This window comes from Rhodamnia argentea, chromosome 2, assembly GCF_020921035.1.
Source record: "Rhodamnia argentea isolate NSW1041297 chromosome 2, ASM2092103v1, whole genome shotgun sequence".
Classification (NCBI taxonomy): Eukaryota; Viridiplantae; Streptophyta; class Magnoliopsida; order Myrtales; family Myrtaceae; genus Rhodamnia; species Rhodamnia argentea.
This window is the reverse complement of record NC_063151.1, coordinates 27,063,266-27,084,366: the sequence shown is the minus strand read 5'-3', so window position 1 is coordinate 27,084,366 and position 21,101 is coordinate 27,063,266. Positions and strand designations below refer to the sequence as shown.

The window sequence follows — 21,101 nt, the reverse complement described above, 5'->3', positions numbered from 1 at the left end:
TATACCCTTCGGAAGTACGAGGAGACCAAGACTTTTCACGAGTCATGAGCTTCCTTTCTAGTCCCCCTTTCACACTGCCCGCGGGCACTCACCTACGGCCACTTTTTAAATGCTCGTCTCAAACGGGAGTGGTTCGCAAGTATTAAAGCTGCTCGCTTCTTCATATTTGTTCTGTCAGTCTCTCGTTGCTTGAAACTCTCAGTCATATTTATCAATCTTCGACGGGGAAGTAAGGATTTTTTTTTTCTCATGGCTTCTGAGCCGGCTCTGAGAATGAGCAAAGGATGGTTGGTCATGGATTCTACAGAAGGCGCAGAGGCTCGTTCTAGCAGGAGGAAAGACAAGCCCAGTGACCTGACTGATGCTATCTTCTCTTGGTCTCTTCAAGACATCTTCAATATCAATCTCTACAGGGACAAGGTTCTCTTTTCTCATTCTCTTTCCTTTCTTGTTTTTTCCCTTTTTTTTCTCTGGCTATTGGGATGTTCGGATCGTGCTTGTTGGTACTATTATCAGTACAAGTTTAATGGGTGTCAGGTCGAAATTCTTTAAATGATGTTAGTTCTTCGCTCTTCGGCAATGGTTTTTTTTTTGTGAGCCTTGTTATGTATAGTTGGACTATTGTCCAGTGGAGAAGGACCTTGCTCTATGTCTCTACGTGGGGAAGTTATTGGCTATATGATGTCCTATCCTAGTGACATTGATGTGGCAGACGACTGAGTCTGCTCGATCCTATGGAGTGAAGAAGGTTGGTCGTGTTTGATTTTGAGTACACCCGTTTTGTAGGTGGAGTGCATCCCAGAGTCATTTCAATCTGTTGAGCAATACCTTGCTTCTTTTATCTTTCCTTTGCTGGAGGAAACACGAGCGGGACTCTGTTCAAGTATGCAGAATGTACGTAGGCTGCCTTTCGCGAACGTCACTGGGTTTGTTGAAGGCGAGAAGAATGCTTACCATGTCGAAGTGGATTACTGGAGAAACAGGTCCAGTAACCGTGGCAAGGAACCTTACAAAACTTCCCCTGGGGATGTTTTGATGCTAACTAATGCTAAGCCAGATACCATTCCCAGCTTAGAAAGGTTTGCAGGAAGATGGGCATTTGCATCAGTTGCTGCGATGGTGGAAGACGACGACGACGGGGACGCTCGAACATCAACGAAGTTCATAGTCAAGGCATTACTTGACGACGAAACGAATGATGTTCGCAACTGCAAGTCCATGTTTGCAGTTTATCTGATGAATGCCGTCACTAACGATAGGATATGGAATGGGCTACACAGATTTTGGAATTTGAAGATTGTAAAGGAAGTTCTATGTACAGATTCAGTGGTAAGGATTTTCTCTACTTATTTTCGCCGTACAGTCAGTGGTGAAACATATTATTGCCGCAATAAAACTTCATCCTGATTATAAAAAAACTCCATTCTCTCTTGAGTTAGCTTTTTATTTCTCCAAAGAGTCGAAAGAAAATCACAACAAAGTTCAATGCTGCAGTAATATAACCAAGATTCAGTGATAGACCCTGCTTATGCATCGCACAATCATTTGTGCTCAATGTTTGAGCAGGTTGTACAAGGATGCAACAAAATCAATAAATTTCATGGTTTCTAACTTTTACTTAGGTTATCAGGGTGTCGATTTTCAAAAGGATATGTGTTTGTTTGCAGGCTGAGAAAGATTGCAATCTCTGTATTGCTCATAGTCTTGGCTCTGGACTTGAGGGTCTCAATAAGAGCTTGTTTGGTAGTCTGAATGAATCCCAGACAAAAGCAGTTCTGGCTTGTCTTGATACCATCGAGTGCCAACACAGGTCAGCTGTGGAAATGATACAGGGTCCTCCGGGGACAGGGAAGACCAAAACTGTCGCGGCTCTGCTCTTTACTCTCTTGAAAAGGAAACACAGAACCCTTGTTTGTGCTCCGACAAATGTTGCCATCAGGGAATTGGCATCTCGTGTTTTGCAGCTGGTGAAACAATCGGGTTGCACAACTTGTGGGGAAAGCTTGATGTGTAACTTAGGAGACATGCTATGTATCGGGAACAAGGAGCGGATGAAAGTAGATTCAGATATGGAGGAAATATACTTGGATCATCGCGTTAATCGTGTTGCGGAGTGCTTTTCCGTAGTCACTGGTTGGCGGCGTTGTCTAACTTCCATGATCGATACTCTTGATGACTGTGTCCTCGGATACCACATTTTACTGGACAAGGAGTGCAATATCATATGGGAGCATAATGGTAACGATCTAGGGAGCAAATGTAGAAGCGGCAAAAACGAATCCAAACCTGAATTTAAGTCATTTGTGGATTTTTTCAAGCACAGATTCAAGTCAAGTGCAGAGTCTCTCCGGAGATGCTTCTCTATCTTATGCACCCATATATCCAAAAGTTACCTTCTTGAACAAAATTTCCAGGACATTAAGTCACTTCTCATCTTACTTGATTCTTTTGAAATTCTACTATATAGAGAGAAGTTGGATTCCGGAAAGTTGAAGGAAGCATTTTCGTCATGCCCATCTTCATTCAAAACTTGCACAGATACACTATATACATCGTTGTCCATGAAGAGACGTGATTGCCTCTCTGTTTTGCAAAGTCTCAATACGTCTCTCGGAAGGCTAAACCTTCCAACATTTACGAGTAAGAGCATGATAGCGGAGTTCTGTCATCAAGCGGCTTCCTTGATTTTCTGCACTGTCTCTAGCTCGTATAAGCTATGCTCCATGGAAATGGAGCCCGTCAGTTTATTGGTGATCGATGAGGCTGCACAGTTGAAAGAATGCGAGTCAATGATTCCGCTACAACTGCGAGGTGTCAGGCACGCAGTTTTAGTGGGAGATGAATGTCAGTTGCCTGCTATGGTTGAAAGCAAGGTATGTTACAGCTGAATCTTTGTCTGGCATGAAAGGACTTATGCTTAATCGACCTTTAGTTTTTGAATTGTTTTTGTTTCTATAGCTTTCTTACAAGGCTGGCTTTGGAAGGAGTCTATTCGAAAGATTGAGTTCTCTGGGTCATCCCAGACACCTTCTCAATGTCCAGCACAGAATGCATCCTGCGATAAGTCGCTTCCCAATATCAACCTTTTACAAAAATCAAATTCTGGACGGGCCGAATGTTACTGGCAAAAGCTACAGCAAATGTCATTTGCAGTGGCCAATGTTTGGCCCCTACTCCTTCATAGATATTTCTAATGGGAGAGAAGAAGTTGGGGATGATGGACGTAGCCTTAGAAACTATGTTGAGGTAGGAGTTGTCTCGACGATTTTGAAGAATCTATATGAAGGTACGCCGTTAGAGAATTTTGCCAGTTCATATTCTTTCTTGCCAAAATAGCATAAATTCATGCAAATAACCACTATATCTTTCGAATAGACTACCATGCCACCTTTAATTGTATTGTCTTCGTTTTTCTGCAGCATGCAAGTCTTCAGGAGAAGATCTAAGTGTCGGCGTGATATCTCCATATGGAGCTCAGGTTGCTGCAATACAACAGGAGATTGGAAAAGGATACGAAAACATCAAAGGCTTTACAGTGAAAGTGAGGTCAGTGGATGGGTTCCAAGGGGGTGAAGAGGACGTCATAATAGTATCCACTGTGAGATCAAACCCTCGCGGTTCGATTGGGTTCGTGTCGGATGCCAAGAGAACCAATGTCACTCTTACCAGGGCAAGGTAGTCTCTTCTATTCCTGCTTAACTGGGCAATCTATATTTCGCCATAATATGCTATCTACAATCCCTGCTTCTTGCTGCCTCTGTGTAGATACTCTCTCTGGATTTTGGGGAACGAGAGAACGCTGACGAGAAGTAAATCTGTATGGGAAGCTTTGGTTCATGATGCTAAGATCCGTGGGTGTTTCTTCAGCGTTGATGATGTTAAGGCCGCTTTGGATGGGAGGAATAATCAGCTCGATGATCCGGTTGATGGAAGTGGTGTGCTATTTAGAAATGAGAGGTGGAGGGCAAATTGCTTTCAGGATGCTAAGAGCCGAGGATGTTCCTCCAGGACCAATGAAGTTAAAGCCATTTCGGATGGGAAGAAAGAGAATGTTTGGCTCAATGATCCGCGAGATGGCAATAATGTCCTATTTAGAAATGCTCGTCAGGATGCTAAGAGCCAAGGATGTTCCTCCGGGACTGATGAAGTTAAAGCCATTTCGGATGGGAAGAAAGAGGATAGTCGGCTCGATGATCCGCGCGATGGCATTAGTGTCCTGTTTAAAAATGCTCGGTGGAGGGTAAAGAACTTTGCGCGGTGGTTTTCTTTGCTATATTTGTCGGTTCAATATGAACATTTGACTTCTGCAGAATCGATGACAATACCTTTTCTTGTTGGCTATTCGTCTCCGTAGGTTTTCTTTGGCGACAACTTTGTGAAGTCTTTCCGAAAACTGGCGTCGCTTGCGACCCGGATGGCAATCTTGAACCTCTTATCCAAACTTGCTGGTGGCTGGAGACCTGAGAAGAGTAATGTGGGTTTATTCCCTAAAAGCTCTTCTCATATGGTGAAGCAATTCAAGGTCGAAGGTCTCTACGTGTTGTGCACTGTGGATATACTGAAGGAACTGAGATACATCCAAATCCTGAAGATTTGGGATGTATTGCCCTTAATGGATGCAATGAGACTGGCTGAACGTCTCGGCATCGAGTTCAAAGCGTATACAGACGATTTCAATGGTCGCTGCAACGAGAAATGTCTGGAAGGGTAAGTCTCATCTTTCTCCCCTAACTTACAGATCGAAAACTTATCCAATTGTTCATATGATTCACTTTCCTGGCCGAATGACCTCGAGAACCAACTTGAATTGATCTTTTTTCGAACTAATCTTACTGGCGCATGTTGCATCCGTCGTATAGGGATCAGGAAGTTCCAAAGACATGGGATTCTTCTGATGGTATTGCTCGTTTCCATGGTACCGGGGCCGATATTTCTAATCTGGGAGCGAGCGAGAGCCTGCTTTCGATGAGATTCCACCCCTCGTCATCTAGTATAGTCAGGCACTTGCTTTCGAAAGACGAGGATAGCGAAGCGAATCTCGGGTCTCAAGTAACTGGGCTAGATCAAGAGATGCGTTCCATCTTCGGTGGGCTTCGTATTTGAGAAACCCCGTATCTGTTCCCTTCTTCACAAGGAGCTTTTGACAGAACCAGGGGAAAATACAATTTCTTCACCAGGAATTTTTCATATAGGGCAAGAATTTCCATGTCCGTGCTCATGCCGGGCATTTTCAAGAAGGCGCGGACCTTCTTAGTCGTTTATCTTCTTCTAGCTTTTATGTCTGGATATGTTTGTTTGGATTAATAGCACAGAATGTTCTGTTCAGGTGTCTGGGCTAGGGCTAACAAAATTACGTAACATACTCTTGATCCTAATCTAAAACCAAAGCGAATCGAGATATCCGTAATTGGCTCTCCATCATCTCGTTTACCACTGAGAGGCAAAAACGCAGTCGATCAATTCACCGAAAGCAACGAAACGAACACCACTTGCACCTCACCTTTCTCCAGCGATTGACGACGCGAGAAGCGCAAGTCGTTTTGGTTTCCCCTCGCTGGAACCTCCGGAGCGAGAGATCCACGGAGGAGCCGGAAGCTTAACCCAGCAACTCGAATTACCCGCAAATCCAGAGATGATCAAGCGAGAAGGATGCGCAAATCGCAGTGGATTTTAGGGTGGTTTCCAAGCCAAACACGACAGTGGATGGAGATGGCAGAATCGCACTGAATTTTATCACGGGGATAATCCACGGATAGTCTCTTTTAACTTTGGTCCAATATGTAATATGATTACTAAACTTTAAATTTATTTAATATGGTACATGAATTTTACAGTAATGTTTAATGTGGACCCTAAACTTTTATTTTGTTCAATCTAACTCTTGAAATTTTGGTACATATTCAATATAGTCGTTCCGTTTATTTAAGATAGGGTCGACAACGAACATTTTCATATGGCTTGGGGACTAAATTAAATATGTACTAAAAGCTCATATCTTAGTTAAAAGTTCGGAGACCTCGTTATATATTGGCTTAAAGTTCTCCGACGCTATTGAACAAATTAAAAATTCAAAGACCGCGTTACATGTTGGACCAAAGTTCAAAGACTATTTGCGTCTTTTTTCCTTTTATCATTTCTTTAATTCTTTCTTATTTTCAACCCTCGAGTTTTTTCTTTCTTCTTTTCTTCTTTGGGGGTTTTAGAATCTTTCATTTTCTTCGACATGATGTAATGCTATTGCTATCCAAACAATTATTATTAAGGGTTCATACTATGAAAAATCCCAAATTGATACGACAAATTTACCTCAAGCTATTTTTTTTATCACGAAAAATCCCAAACCGATACGGTTGTAACAAATTTATCCAAAATTATTTTTTTGACCATCAAAAACCATAAATTGGTATATATGTAATAAATTTACCATAAACTAATTTTTTTTACCACAAAAAATAAAAAACTAGTACATCCGTGATAAATTTACCATTCGTTAAATTGAGTTAATACCACGAAAATTTTCAAACCGATACACTTGTGATAAACAAATGGTAAAAATCCCAAGCTGATACACTCGTCAATTGCTACGTGTCATACAACTTAACACTTTAACGATTAGATTTAACGAAAATTAACAGAGGGTAAATTTTTCACATATTTATCAATTTGGGATAAATTTGTCATAAGTATATCAGTTTAAGAATATTTGTGATAAAAAAATAATTTAAGATAAATTTATCATAGATGTACTAATTTAAAGTTTTCCATGATATTAATCTTGTTATTAATAATAGGAAATGAGACCAAGAGAGCAGAATTATGCGTTGGGTAAGTGCATGAGCAAAAAGAAATCTGGGCCGTTCGCGTGGCCCGATATTCTTCCACTTCGGAAGGTGTAGGGTCTAGATGGTAAAAGTGGGATTGTATAATTAGGGGTTGGCACTGGTAGCGGCGGCTACAATTTTGGGTTGACCAGATAATTTTATTTGGATTACTACTATCATCTATATATTTACGGGACTATATCGAATTCCCTCGCTCCTGTTAAGAAACTCGTAAATTCATCATCTTTAAATGTAAAAATCAAAGAGACAATGAAAAGGTAAAACGCAGAAATTAACGACTCATTTCCCATTAAGGAAGCGTACTTAATTGTGCTTATGATGCAATCAATCTCGTTGTTGCCCTTCACACGAGTACAATGACAATTTCTATGGCTATGATATTATGTTAGAAAATCCAACTCAAAATCTTAAACCGATAAGTGAAAGGAGATTACGTGAATATAAAGAGCTTACGGAACGCATTGACAATCGATGTGGTATAACAACAACTTAAACACTTAGTAATCACGTACTAATCACGACCTAAACTCATTTCCAATTTTCATAACCAGTCATGAGATCAAGTCGCATGTACACAGGTGTGGCCATTTGAATTTGAAAATGGAACATGTGCTTGTTAGTCTACTCCAGACATCCATGACACCGATTACTTCAGACCCAAGGAAAAAAGGCGTGTGTGGTGTGTACGGTACAAGCAAGAAACCCCAGCACGCAGGAAAGCTTTATCCAAAGTAACTTTTTCTTTGTTGCTCCGAGTCACACAGCTCCTCCGCTTTGAAACAAGTGTGGAACGATGAAACTCCCTGTCTTGCAAGGTCATACGCATCATGCAAAAAGTTCGAGAGAATTACCCAACCAGTCTTAAATCTATTGTACAAATATCGATTCAACCTTAAATTTTTTTAATTTCGTCAATTAAGTCATAAACCTTTGGTCGAAATTTCAATCTAATCCTTTCTGTCAAATTTTTCCTAGAAATTGTTGATATAACGATTCAGTCATTGCCGGATATTTTACGTGACACATCGTGATGTTAGCGGTTTTTGGCGAAAATTGGCTAGAAAGATTGCATAGGATCGAATTGCACGAGAAAGTTGAGGGCCAAATCGATAAAATTAAAAAAAAATTGAAAACTAAATTGACATCAGCACTATATGTTTACCCGACTGAATGAGTAATTTTCTTCTATAATCCCGGCCTGTAAAGTCCTGGCGAAATCGGACCAAGTAGCGTTCTGGAATACGAGGAATCTCATCAAGACTTTTCCAGAGCCATCGGCTTCCTTTCTCGCCCGCCTTACTTGACCGGAGGTCTTAAACGAGCATTCCTTCGTTTTTTCTAATCATGAGTGGAAGTGGAAGGGCTCCACCATACGGCTCTCGGCCTTTAGCGGACTAGAAAGGCAACGGTTGAAAAACAAAATTATGTCGATAAGCGCATAAATATTTCTTTTTCAAGGAATTGCAAAATGGTGGGAAACAAATTAATCTTCTATCTCGTTTACTGCGACCAAAATCGAAATATAACGTGATAGACAATAATCCCATGAATCTCTTGTAGTTTTTCATAGAAAACCTTTGCGGTTAGAATTACCATATATAACCCCACGAGTTTTCAGAAGCTCGAACTTCGAATCGCTCCATGTAAGACCTCATTAGTAAAAGTGACAGAATGGGTCTAGAACCCATATTCGACTCATATTTCGTGATGATGGATCATAAATAGATTACTTAAATTTTAAAAGTGATTCGTAAATGAGTTACTTAAAAACTTAATGGGTCTTAAATGGATTTTAAATGGGTCATAAATGAGTTAAGTAAAATTTTTTTAGCAATATCTATATTTCTAAAAATGTATAAAAGATAATTTTCTCTAAACTGGATTTTAATATTGAATTATTTTAACAATACATGTTGAGCGGGGTATGGATCACTTAATTTGTATAGCATGAAAATGAGTCAAAATAAATTAAATAAATCGGTATAGGTTGGATCATATCTCGACTCATCTGTTTGACACTTAGGATCCAGTCGCCAAAATTATGTGGACGCTCTAAAAGTTTTTTCTTTCCTTCGTTACATTCCAAAGTTTAATCCGACGATCGCCTCGTTAAGGGGCTACGGTTTTAGGTCCTCCTCAAGGTGGACGTCAAACACAATCATGCTTAAGAGCAAGACGCGTGTACGCATGTGTGGTCGTTCGAATTAGAAAAAGGAACGCGATTCTGGCCAATCTCAATCCAAGCTCCAAGCACGTCCGACATCAGATGTTCCGGACGAGGAAAGACCGTGTGTACGGTACAGTGACGAAAGGCTTAGCATGCAAGAAAGCTTAAGCCAAGCAAACCATTGTTCGTGGGTTTGGGGCCCACATCTCTCTTACCTTTTTTGGTCGGCAAGGCATATATATCTTGCTTTGATTCGCTGTAAGTGGGGTAGGGAACGATGTAAAAAGCCTGTATTGCGAAGCCACATGCATTGTGCAAAAACACCTGGCATGTCAAAGGTTTGGGGATGTCGGATCATATACCCTTCGGAAGTACGAGGAGACCAAGACTTTTCACGAGTCGCGAGCTTCCTTTCTAGTCCCCCTTTCACACTGCCCGCGGGCACTCTCCTACCGCCTTTTTTAAACGCTCGTCTCGGACGGGATTGATTCCCCGAGTGTCAAAGCTTCTCGCTTGTCCACATTTGATCTCTCGGTCTCTTGTTTGCTTGAAATTCTCAGACACATTCGTCGTCTTCGACGGGAAAGTAAGGACTCTTATGGCTTTAGAGATGGGTGTGGGAGCTGGTTCTGGCAGGAAGAAAGACAAGCCCAGAGACCTGATTGATATTATCCTCTCTTGGTCTCTTCAAGAGATCTTCAATATCAATCTCTACAAGGACAAGGTTCTGATTTCTCAGTCTCTTTTCTTTCTTGTTTTCCCCCTTTTCTTGGGCTGTGTTTGTTGTTCTGATCACGCTTTCGTACTATCATCAGTATAAGTTTAATGCATTTCTGAATGATGTTAGTTCCTTGCTCTTTTACAATGTTTCTTTTGTGAGCGTTGCTAATGTAAAGTTGGACTGATGTATAGTGGGGAAGGACCTTGCTCACTGTCTCTATGTGGCGAAGTCACTAGGTGTCAGGGGAAATGTTTGCCTTTTCAGTATGCTATATGATGTCCTATCCTTGTGACATTGATACGACAGAGGACAGAGCCGCTCGATATATCGAGTGAAGTTGGTTGGTGATGTTTCATTTTCGATACACTCATTTTGTAGGTGGAGAGCAATAGCATCCCCGAGTCATTTCAATCAGCTGAGCAATACCTTGCTTCTTTTGTCTTTCCTTTGCTTGAGGAAACACGAGCCAGTCTCTGTTCAAGTATGAAGAATGTATCTAGGCTGCCTTTCGCAAAAGTCACTGGGTTTGTTGAAGGCAAGAAGAATGCTTACCATGTGGAAGTGGATAACTGGAGAAACAGGTCCACTGACCGTGGCAAGGAACCTTACAAAACTTTGCCTGGGGATGTTTTTATGTTAATTAATGCTAAACCGGATACCATTCCCAGCTTAGAAAGGTTTGCAGGAAGATTGGCTTTTGCATCGGTCGCTGAAATTGCAGGAGATGCTGACAGGGATGCTCAAGCATCTACAAAGTTCACAGTCAAGGCATTTTTGGATAATGAAGCGAAGGATGATCGTACCTGGGAGTCAATGTATGCAGTTGCCGTGATAAACGTAGTCACTAACAATAGGGTATGGAATGTGCTGCACAGATTTCGGGACTTGAAGATTGAGAAGGGAGTTCTCTGTAGGGATTCAGCGGTAAGGACTCTGTTTCTGTACTCATTATCTCCGTAGAGTTTTACGGTAAACATATTATTGGTCGCAACAAAACCTTATTTCGATTACTGAAAAAATTATAGTTAGCTTGTTATTTCTCCAGACAGTCAAAAGAAGATTGCCCAAAGTCACGCAATCACATTAAATTTCAATGCTGCAGTAGTATGAGTGATAGACCTTGTTTATACATCACCAGATCCTTTGTGCTCAATATCAGTCCAGGTTGTACAAGGATGGAACATAATCAACAATTTTTTCACAGTTTCTACCTTTTACTTTGGTTTTCTGGGTGTGAATTTTCAGAAGACTCTGCGTTTGTTCGCAGGCTGAGATAGATTGCAATCTCTGTATTGCTCGAAGTCATGGCTCCGGACATGAGAGTCTTGATGGGAACTTGTTTTGCAGTCTGAATGAATCCCAGAAAAAAGCCGTTCTGGATTGTCTTGATACAACCAAGTGTCAACACAGGTCAGCCGTAAAAATGATACAGGGTCCTCCAGGGACAGGGAAGACCAAAACCGTCGCGGCGCTGCTCTTTACTCTCTTGCAAAGGAAACACAGAACCCTTGTTTGTGCTCCGACAAATGTTGCCATCAAGGAATTGGCTTCTCGTGTTACGCAGCTGGTGAAAGAATCAGTTTGCCCAAATTTTCATGGGGAAAGCTTGCTCTATAACTTAGGAGACTTGCTATGTTTCGGGAACAAGGAGCGGATGAAAGTAGACTCAGATATGGAGGAAATATTCTTGGATCATCGCGTTAATTGTCTTGCGCAGTGCTTTTCTGGACACACTGGTTGGCAGCACTGTCTAACTTCCATGATTGATACTCTCAATGGCTGTGTTGGCCAATACCACATTTTTCTGGAGAATGAAAGCACGATTATATCGGAGCCTAATGGTAATGGATCCAAACCTGAATCCATGTCATTTCTGGAATTTTTCAAGCACATATTCCTGTCAAGTGCAGAGTCTCTCCGAAGATGCTTCTCTATCTTATGCACCCACATACCCAAAAGTTACCTTTTGGAACATAATTTCCGGGATATTAAGTCCCTTCTCATCTCACTTGATTCTTTTCAAGTTTCCCTATGTAGAGAGGAATTGGATTCTGGAAAGTTGAAGAAAGCATTTTCATCGGACCCATCTTCAGTAAAAACTCTCACGGATCCACTATGTACAGCATTATTGTCGGAGAGACGTGAATGCCTCTCTCTTTTGCGAACTCTTAATAAGTCTCTTAGAAGGCTAAACCTTGCAAGATTTACGAGTAAACCCAAGATAACTGAGTTCTGTTATCAAGTGGCTTCCTTGATTTTCTGCACTGCCTCCAGCTCATATAAGCTCTACTCCATGGAAAGGAAAATGGAGCCTGTCAGCTTATTGGTGATTGATGAGGCTGCGCAGTTGAAAGAATGCGAGTCAATAATTCCGCTACAACTTCGCGGTGTCAGGCATGCAATTTTAGTTGGAGATGAATGTCAGTTGCCTGCAATGGTGGAGAGCAAGGTATGTCATCGCTCAATGTTTGACTAGCAACGTGCACAAGCATACATAAACATGATGATTTTATGCTTAATTGACCTTTGAGTATGTGTATGTTCTTATTTCTATAGCTTTCTAGCAAGGCTGGCTTTGGAAGGAGTCTATTCGAAAGGTTGGTTTCTCTGGGTCATCCAAGGCACCTTCTCGATATCCAGTACAGAATGCATCCTGCGATAAGTCGCTTTCCAAGAGCAACCTTTTACAACGATCAAATTCAAAATGGGCAGAACGTTAACAGCGAAAGTTACAGAAAATGTCATTTGCCGTGGCCGATGTTTGGCCCCTACTCCTTCATAGATATTTCTAATGGAAGAGAAGAAGGTGAAGACAATGGACGTAGCCTTAGAAATAATGCTGAGGTAGAAGTTGTCTCCATGATTTTGAGGAATCTATACGGAGGTACGCCATGAGAGAATTTTGCCAGATTATATCATTTCCTGCTATATAGTATGAATTACTTCAAATAATGACTATATCGTTGCACATGTTTGGTCATGTATGTGGATGCACCTTTTGCTATACTGTCGCAGAGCATTCGCGGCCAGTTGTTGACTGCCGAAGCTGCAACAGAGAAATATTTCTGTTCAATCTTACCATGAAGTCCATTCAGTTTCTTAAGATGTCTGGAGAGATTTGCATAGCTTTAAATGCTTTTTGACTCTGGAGATGATGTGCTTTCTTGTCATTTAGGCCGTTAACATAGCCTCACAGGACACATAAGACAGTAATCAGATGTGTACATAATAACCCTTTCATGTTAGTGTGGTCGTAATTATGTCCTCTTGGGTTTAATCTGCAGCATGCAAATCTTCACGAGACGCTCTAAGTGTCGGCGTGATATCTCCATATGGAGCTCAGGTTGCTGCAATACAAAAGAAAATTGGAAAAAGATATGAAAATACCAAAAGCTTTACAGTGAAAGTGAGGTCAGTGGATGGGTTCCAAGGGGGTGAAGAAGACGTCATAATAGTATCCACGGTGAGATCAAACCCTCGTGGTTCTATTGGGTTTGTTTCTGATACTAAGAGAATCAATGTCACCATCACCAGGGCAAGGTAGTCTATTCTATTCATGCTTAACCTGGACAATTTGAACTTTGCCATAAGATCTTTACAAACAATCCCTGCTTTTTGCTGCCTCTATGTAGATACTCTCTTTGGATTCTAGGAAACGGGAGAACACTGGCGAGAAGCAAATCTATATGGGAAGCTTTGGTTCACGATGCTAAGAGCCGTGGATGTTTCTTCAGCACAGATGATGTTAAAGCAGCTTTGGATGGGAAGAATAATCAGCTTGTTAATCCGGTCAATGGACGTAGTGTACCATTTAGAAATGCGCGGCCGAGGGCAGAGCGCCTTCGTGATGCTGAGAGCCGAGAATGTTCCTCCAGTACTGATGAAGTTAAAGCCATTTTAGAAGGGAAGAAAGAGGATATTCTGCTCAATGATCCGGGCGATGGCAATAGTGTCCTATTTAGAAATGCTCGTGGGGATGCTAAGAGCCGAGGATGTTCCTCCAGGACTGATGAAGTTAAAGCCATTTCGTATGGGAAGAAAGAGGATATTCGGCTCGATGATCTGCTTGTTGGAAATATTGTCCTGTTCAGAAATGCTCGTCATGATGCTAAGAGCCGAGGATGTTCCTCCAGGACCGATGAAGTTAAAGCCATTTCGGATGGGAAGAAAGAGGATATTCGGCTCGATGATCCGCTTGTTGGAAATAGTGTCCTGTTCAGAAATGCTCGTCAGGATGCTAAGAGCCGAGGATGTTCCTCCAGGACTGATGAAGTTAAAGCCATTTTGGATGGGAAGAATGTTCGGCTCGATGATCCGCTTGATGGCAATAGTGTCCTATTTAGAAATGCTCATCAGGATGCTAAGAGACGAGGATGTTCCTCCAGGACCGATGAAGTTAAAGCCATTTTGGATGGGAAGAAAGAGAATGTTCGGCTCGATGATCCGCTTGATGGCAATAGTGTCCTATTTAGAAATGCTCGTCAGGATGCTAAGAGCCGAGGATGTTCCTCCAGGACCGATGAAGTTAAAGCCATTTCGGATGGGAAGAAAGAGAATGTTCGGCTCGATGATCCGCTTGGTGGCAATAGTGTCCTATTTCGAAATGCTCATCAGGATGCTAAGAGCCGGGGATGTTCCTCCAGGAATGATGAAGTTAAAGCCATTTTGGATGGGAAGAAAGAGGACATTCGGCTCGATGATCCGCTTGGTGGAAATAGTGTCCTGTTCAGAAATGCTCGGTGGAGGGTAAAGCACTTTGCAGATGGTTTTCTTTTCTTTCGAAATGGATGTTCGACTTTTACAGATTCGACGACATCATGATTTCATTGTCAACTATTTTGTCTCTGTAGGTTTTCTTCGGCGACAACTTTGTGAAGTCTTTCGGAAAGCTGACATCACTTAGGACCAAGATGTCGATCATGAAGCTCATAACGAAACTTGCCAGTGGCTGGAGACCTGAGAAGAGCAATGTGGGTTTACTCCCTAAAAGCTCTTCTCCTATGGTGAAGCAATTCGAGGTCGAAGGTCTCTACTTGCTGTGCACTGTCGATATCCTGAAGGAACTCAAATACATCCAAATCTTGAAGATTTGGGATGTATTGCCCTTTAGGGATGCGACGAGACTGGTTGAACATCTTGACAGGGAGTTCAAAGCATATGCAGACGATTTCATTAGTCGCTGCAACGAGAAATGTCTTGAGGGGTAAGTCATCTTTTTTCCGTAACTCCCCATCGAAGGCTTATCAATAGTCTATTAAGATTCACTTCCCTGGATAAAAAACCGCAAGAACTAACTTGAACTGATCTTTTTCGAACTAGTATCTTATATGTGCACATTTATTCTGCTGCATAGGGATCAGGAAGTTCCAAAGGCATGGGATTGTCCTCGTGGCATCGCCTGTCTCAATAGTCGGGATCAAGTTGAAGCCGGGGGCATATTCGGCACCGATGCTTCGAATCCAGGAGCGAGAGGGAGCCTGCTTTCGATGAGATTCCACCCCTCATCCTCAGATGTAGTCAGGCACTTGCTATCGGAGGACAACGCCGGCGAATTGAATCTTGCGTCCGAAGCAACCGAGCTAGATGAAAGGAAGAATCCCCTGGATTCCCTCTTGAGCGGGCTTGTGAATTCCCTCTTCGGCGGGCTTCGCATTTGGGGGAGGAAGTGATTGGTGCTTTTATCGGGAAGGCAAATAAAATACCATTTCTTCGCCAAGGAACTTGTCATTTCTGTGCCTGTGCCGGCTAATTTTCGAGTAAGCATGGAGCTTCTCAACTATTTATCCCAACATCTCTCTCTTAATTAAACCCCACGAGTTTACCCGCAGGATGGCAATCACGGCTCCTAATATTCCGTCAAATTGAGCAATTTACTATTTGTTAGAACCCGAATCATGCTGTTGAAAAGGAGGTATATTGATTGTCCTTTCTTTTGACCCAATTTGAAGGAGGTTTAAGCAAGCCATATGTTTTTTGGGTAACACGTTTTGAGTTTCTGTGTAGTGATCGGTACTTGACAACTAGATTAGTCGAGGACCATATGTTTTGAGTGTGGATGTGTAGGGAGCAATTTGTTGGGGTTGAATTTTACACAAATCATTGGCGCAATCTTTTCCAATCAAGCAATTGTATCAGCAGACTCAGTGGAGGGCCGAATTATGAACAGAAATGCCGACTTCTATTGGCTTTTCCCGTCCATGGATCTCGCGGTGTTAGTCGCTTCACAAACGCAATTGTCATTTACTTATGCTATACTTTATTTGGCAAACCTTCGCGTGAATGTGATTCTCCTCACACCATGTTGTACTGCATTTTGTTCACCCATGTTTGGATCATTCTCTTACTGATGGACAAGTCGATGATGGTGGTTCTTTTAAATGGATTGTTCCTAAACCCTCATTGCATGATAGGCAAGTGATTTATGGATTGATCAATGACAAGAAAGAGCCTTGGATTGACATTATGGAAAGACCGTTGAAAGCTGAGGAGAAAGTCTACGTTCTCCAAATGCAGTTAAGAGAAGAGTAAGCGACAGAACAACAACATAAAGTGGAAGCGTCTCAATTGGAAGCAAAAGAAAAGATCTATTTGAGAGGCATAGTTGTATTTATAGGATTGATGGGCGCGATGCTGTTGTTGATGTTGGACAAAAAACACAACTTTCATTTCCTTAGATTGGCAACAATATTTGATTGGTGATGAAGGTGTTGTTTGTCTACCGTTTTTTTTTTTTTTTTATGTGCTTACGGGTAGGGACAGTGGAGGATAGTTGGTAGACACTATGGATGTTATGCTGCCAAAAAAGTTCAATTGTGTTCATTGTATTACCAAATCCAACTTGAATTTTGCTTAATTGTATCAGGAAATCCAAGTTTGAATGTGTTTCAATTGCATTTACCATTATGGGTCTGTGTCAATAGATGTCGCTGCTTAGTGCTTACTTGTCAATATCTGTAAGCATTTCACATCATATAAAGGATAAAATGGTAAGTTTTGCAACATTCGCGACAAGAAATTAAATTGAACTTAGTGTGCATGACCAATAATCTGCGGCCACTGTCAAACAATTAATTCCCTTATAAAACAATTGCACATGACTAATAATGATTCATCGTTGAATCAAAAGGCATCTCGATCGCTAGAAAGTTTGAAACCATTACACCACGATTTGCACATGATCAATAATCTACGGCAATCGTCAAACAATTCATTAGTATAACGGTTGCGCATGAGCAATAATGACCCATCATCGAATCAAAAGGCAGCTCGTTTGCCAAAAGTGTGAAACCAATACACTACAATTGCGCATGATTAATACTGAAGCTCATTCACGCATAGCCTAAAAAAAGAGTTGTGGTTAAAATTGGATTATAACCAAAAAGAACCAAGCAACAACTTCCTCCCAAAAAAAAGAAAAAAACCAACTTCCTAGCTCTGAACGATTGGATGGAACCAGAATTGTAGTTAAACAGTCTCTAAAAATCAAATCAGCCTTTCGAATGTCTTTCGATCAGCTACACTTGCATTAAAAAAAAGACCAATATCATATGGTACTCTATAAGAAAACATCAACCCGATGAGCTTCATAAGAGCAGTCCGAAATAGCCTAAGAGATGCCCTGGAAATATCTGCAAACAATTTTGGAAGATCACTACAAAGCAAAAGAGATTTGAATGTTTCGGCATAAGCCTTGTCAGAACAACAGTGAATTCTCATATACATCAACCAACATTTAATAAAAGAAATGCATATATAAATTCTATTAGGATTAGTTTGAAGAACATTCATTCATGTCAGCTAACAAAATATGCAGCAAGCATTCATCCTTTTAACGCCTACATTGCACAACACATCGCTCCCAGTCCTTCCTGCCAAACTAAGATGGACACACACATCCGCTAGCGAGCAGCTTGCGTTGCTTGTGAAAGTTCATTCACACGACTACTGAAATAGCGAAGTTGCCGAAACAAGACCCTCAAAAGTAAAGATCGTTGAATACTCACAAAATGTTGGCCAGACCAGTACAAAAGTTTAGAAAAAGCCCCAGTTTTGTGAGTATTCGCGAGAGAGGAAAATGCCCCAAATCGAGTTCTACGGAGCAACCGCGAGAGAGGAAAATGCGTTGTTTGTGCGGACAAAATGGAGCTTCAGACAGAGAGCACTCGAGCAAAATTTAGGTATTATTGCTAAACACGAGTAAATGCAGCATGAGAAATGAACATTCACTGGACTCGATATTACCTCATCAGATATGACCGGGACGCTCAAAGAGCAATCCAAGGAATTTACTAAGCAACTAGAGGAGAGGAGGTCCTCGAGAAGGAAATGGAGTCGACGACCTCAGACTTCTTTTTCAAGGCGACTGACCTCGACGCGCACGGGACCAGAGCCGTGGAGAAGAGCGATGAGGTCATCGACGTCAGAGCCGACTGCGACGGGGCATTGGAGGGGGCCGTTCAGCTTCTGACGAGCCGACTTGAGCGAAGCCGACGAGCTCAGGGCATCCCGCTTGAGATGCCCGGACCCCCTGCCGTCAACGAGAAAGAGGGCGAGAGAGTGTCTTTCCCACGAATAGAACTTCAGCAACAACTCGACCACGAATCAAAATCATCAGAGAGAAAGAGCATCGACCAGGAGAGAACGTGGAGGAACTGATAGAGTGCAAAGATGAATTGAGCTTTTCAAAGGGAGAGAGGAACCCTAGAATTTGGGGCAATTTTTTTGTGCAATTCAGAGAGAGAGAGAGAGAGAGAGAGAGAGAGAGAGAGGCACTGCTAGTCCTTCCCTTGTGAAGCCAGGTAAATAATTTGAAAAAAGAAAAAACTTACCCTTACTTAATCCAACTTGGCGCCACATCAGCTTTGTTTACCCTCCGTGGACCACACGGCGGCCACGGAGGACTTTTAACGGTATTTTCTAACGGAGTTACAATCGAAGGTAAATGTGTCACGTAAGTAACAGTTTAGGATTTTTGATGTCATAAAAAATAGTTTGGGGTAAATGTGTTATACAAGTAAAAGTTTGGAGTTTGTGGTGTCACAAAAAATAATTGGAAGTAAATGTGTCACAATGAACATAATTTAGAATTTTTTGTGGCCTTTTCCCTTTATAATGCATTTTAAAAAAAAAAGATCTCCAATTTTTTATTATTTATTTTTCCTTTTTTCTGTTTTCCTTCTTTACTTTTTTTTTCTTTTTTCATTTTGAGTTTTTTTCCCTCTACCGACCATTGGCGGGAGAGGGCCGCCCTCACCCGAGTTGGCGAGGCAGCCCTTGATCTAGCGAAGGGTTGCCCTTGCCCTCCTATGCCCGAGCATCCCTTGCCCGAGGCCGGTGATCATCGACAAGGCTTGATGATAGCCGACAAAGGGGAAAAGGGAAAATGAAAAAAGAATAGAAAAAAAAAGTAGATAAGGAAAATAGAAAAGGAGAATTTTTTTTAAATATATTAAAATAATATTAACAATTGTCCACGTCAATATCGGTCATGTCATGTAGGGACGACCGACGTCCAAGTCAGCGATTTCGATCAAAATTGACAGGATGAATTTAATTGGCAAAATGACCATAGTTAGGACTCAATTGACAAAATTAAAAAGTTTAGGATTAAATTTTATGCTTTGAACTTTTAAGATAATTTTCTCGTTTTTTTATGTTGAGCAATTTAACTGTGATAAGTAAGAATCTCTTGAAAATAAACTTTTTTGTGACCTAGAAGTGGAGCAAAGAAAACCTATCTTGCTTTATCAATTTTGTCCGAATCCTCCTTTTCTTTCAAAAAAAGGGAAGGATAAGGATCTAGATCCATCTTGTTCCTATTTCGCCCCCTTCGTTTCGAAAGTTATTTACATTTCTATATTATACAAAATAGCCGTTACTTTGTAAATGATATGTAGAGATTAAATATATGTGACGGTCTAGAGGTTTCCTAGAATATTCCTATGGTGGGCAATATAATTGATGACTTTCGCCGTTAGATCGAGAAGAGATCTATGATTGTAATCGAGTGAGTTTTTGGATTGTCCTTCTCTTATTTATATCATCTCACATGAATGTAATTTAGATCATATTAGATTCTAACTACACACGGAGAAGAATTTAATATTCAATTTTGGTACCTATGTTCCATGAATATCCTTTTCTTATTTATCAATCTGAACAGTTTTCTTAAGTTGTAGAAATTTCATTCAGATTTTACTTCACTTATCAAGCTACGTAAATATATTCTGATAAAAAAAAAAGCTACATAAATATTCAAAATTTTGGATCCAAGAAAAGGAATTTCTCTTGCTTGTTCACATGACTGTATGCTCAAAACTCAAAAGGACCGTCTTCCATTGATCACGACCTGAGTTTCTTTCGGACTTTTCAGAGTGATAGAAGATATTTTTAGGAGGAGTTGCGCATCAATCTCAAATTTGGCTTCTCTTACAACATCCCGCGCGGACATTCTTCCGACCAATTACACCGTCATATGTCCACATTCACAAATAGACCTGTTGAAATAGGTTTTAGAGCTATTTATTAACTTAAAATTATTTAAATAGGTCATGAATAAATCACCTTAAATTTAGGTTTTAAAATGAGAAGTCTAAAACAAATTTAGGTTTTAAAATGACTAGATGCTATATTTAGTGCTTTTAGGTACGCGCAACACGCGGATATTCAACTAGTTATAGATCGAATGCAAGGAAGGAGATTGCCTTAGGTTATGTGGCACTCTCATTTTTCATGCAAATACTCGGCACCATTTCTTGATAATCTTTCACCGACCCGACATATTTTTGTGCGGCCCAAAAAGTGGAGGAAAAATTGAGATTTAGTTTGTTTGCTTCGAGTTGGGCCGATAGGCCCAACTCGGAGTAAGCGAACAAATCTCCTTTGCGGTGCGAACAGATCTGCGTGGGGGTTCGGGGGCAACGCCCCCAAGAAATTTTGTTTTTGGGCTCTATTTTTTATACTGCAACTAGGGTTTCTTTTCGTTTGGTATTGAGGATTTTCCTTATGTGAATATTTTCAATTAATTACATAATTACAACATTATTTATGAATTATATATCTTAATAATTTTTTGTATTAATTATTACTAATTATGTTATAAATATAAGCTTCACAAAAAAATTTATAAATAAATATAAATATAAATATGTTAAAAAATACGAAATTATTATAAATATAAATAATTAAAACACTTAAAAAAATGAAATTAAAAAAAAAAGAGATAAACACTTGCTCGGCGGTTGGGCTGCCGAGCGAGGCCCAAATCCGTAAATATTTTAAAAAAAAAATTAAATTGGAAAAAAACCGCAAGAGGAGGCTTTCAAAATAGTAGGCATAGTTTATGTTTGAGAAAATGACACTTTTAATGCCA

The 21,101-nt window shown here is 40.7% G+C and overlaps 1 protein-coding gene across 8 annotated transcripts in view; it reads left to right on the top strand.

Moving 5' to 3' along the window:
- Positions 1-234: 234 nt before the first annotated feature.
- The window catches only part of LOC115737324, a 32,031-nt gene continuing 11,164 nt past the window's right edge, over positions 235-21,101 (top strand). The window contains exons 1-7 of one of the 8 annotated variants that reach the window (XM_048273987.1): positions 235-420; positions 10,109-10,654; positions 10,998-12,179; positions 12,287-12,614; positions 13,015-13,270; positions 13,363-13,616; positions 14,127-14,176. In XM_048273987.1, coding sequence (XP_048129944.1) covers positions 250-420; positions 10,109-10,654; positions 10,998-12,179; positions 12,287-12,614; positions 13,015-13,270; positions 13,363-13,616; positions 14,127-14,176 — 2,787 coding nt within the window. In that variant the 5' untranslated portion in view covers positions 235-249. Of the gene's footprint in view, positions 421-9,605; positions 9,734-10,108; positions 10,655-10,997; positions 12,180-12,286; positions 12,615-13,014; positions 13,271-13,362; positions 13,668-14,126; positions 14,177-21,101 lie in introns of those variants that run through there. The other 7 variants (XM_048273986.1, XM_048273985.1, XM_048273988.1 and 4 more) reach the window with 7 other exon arrangements.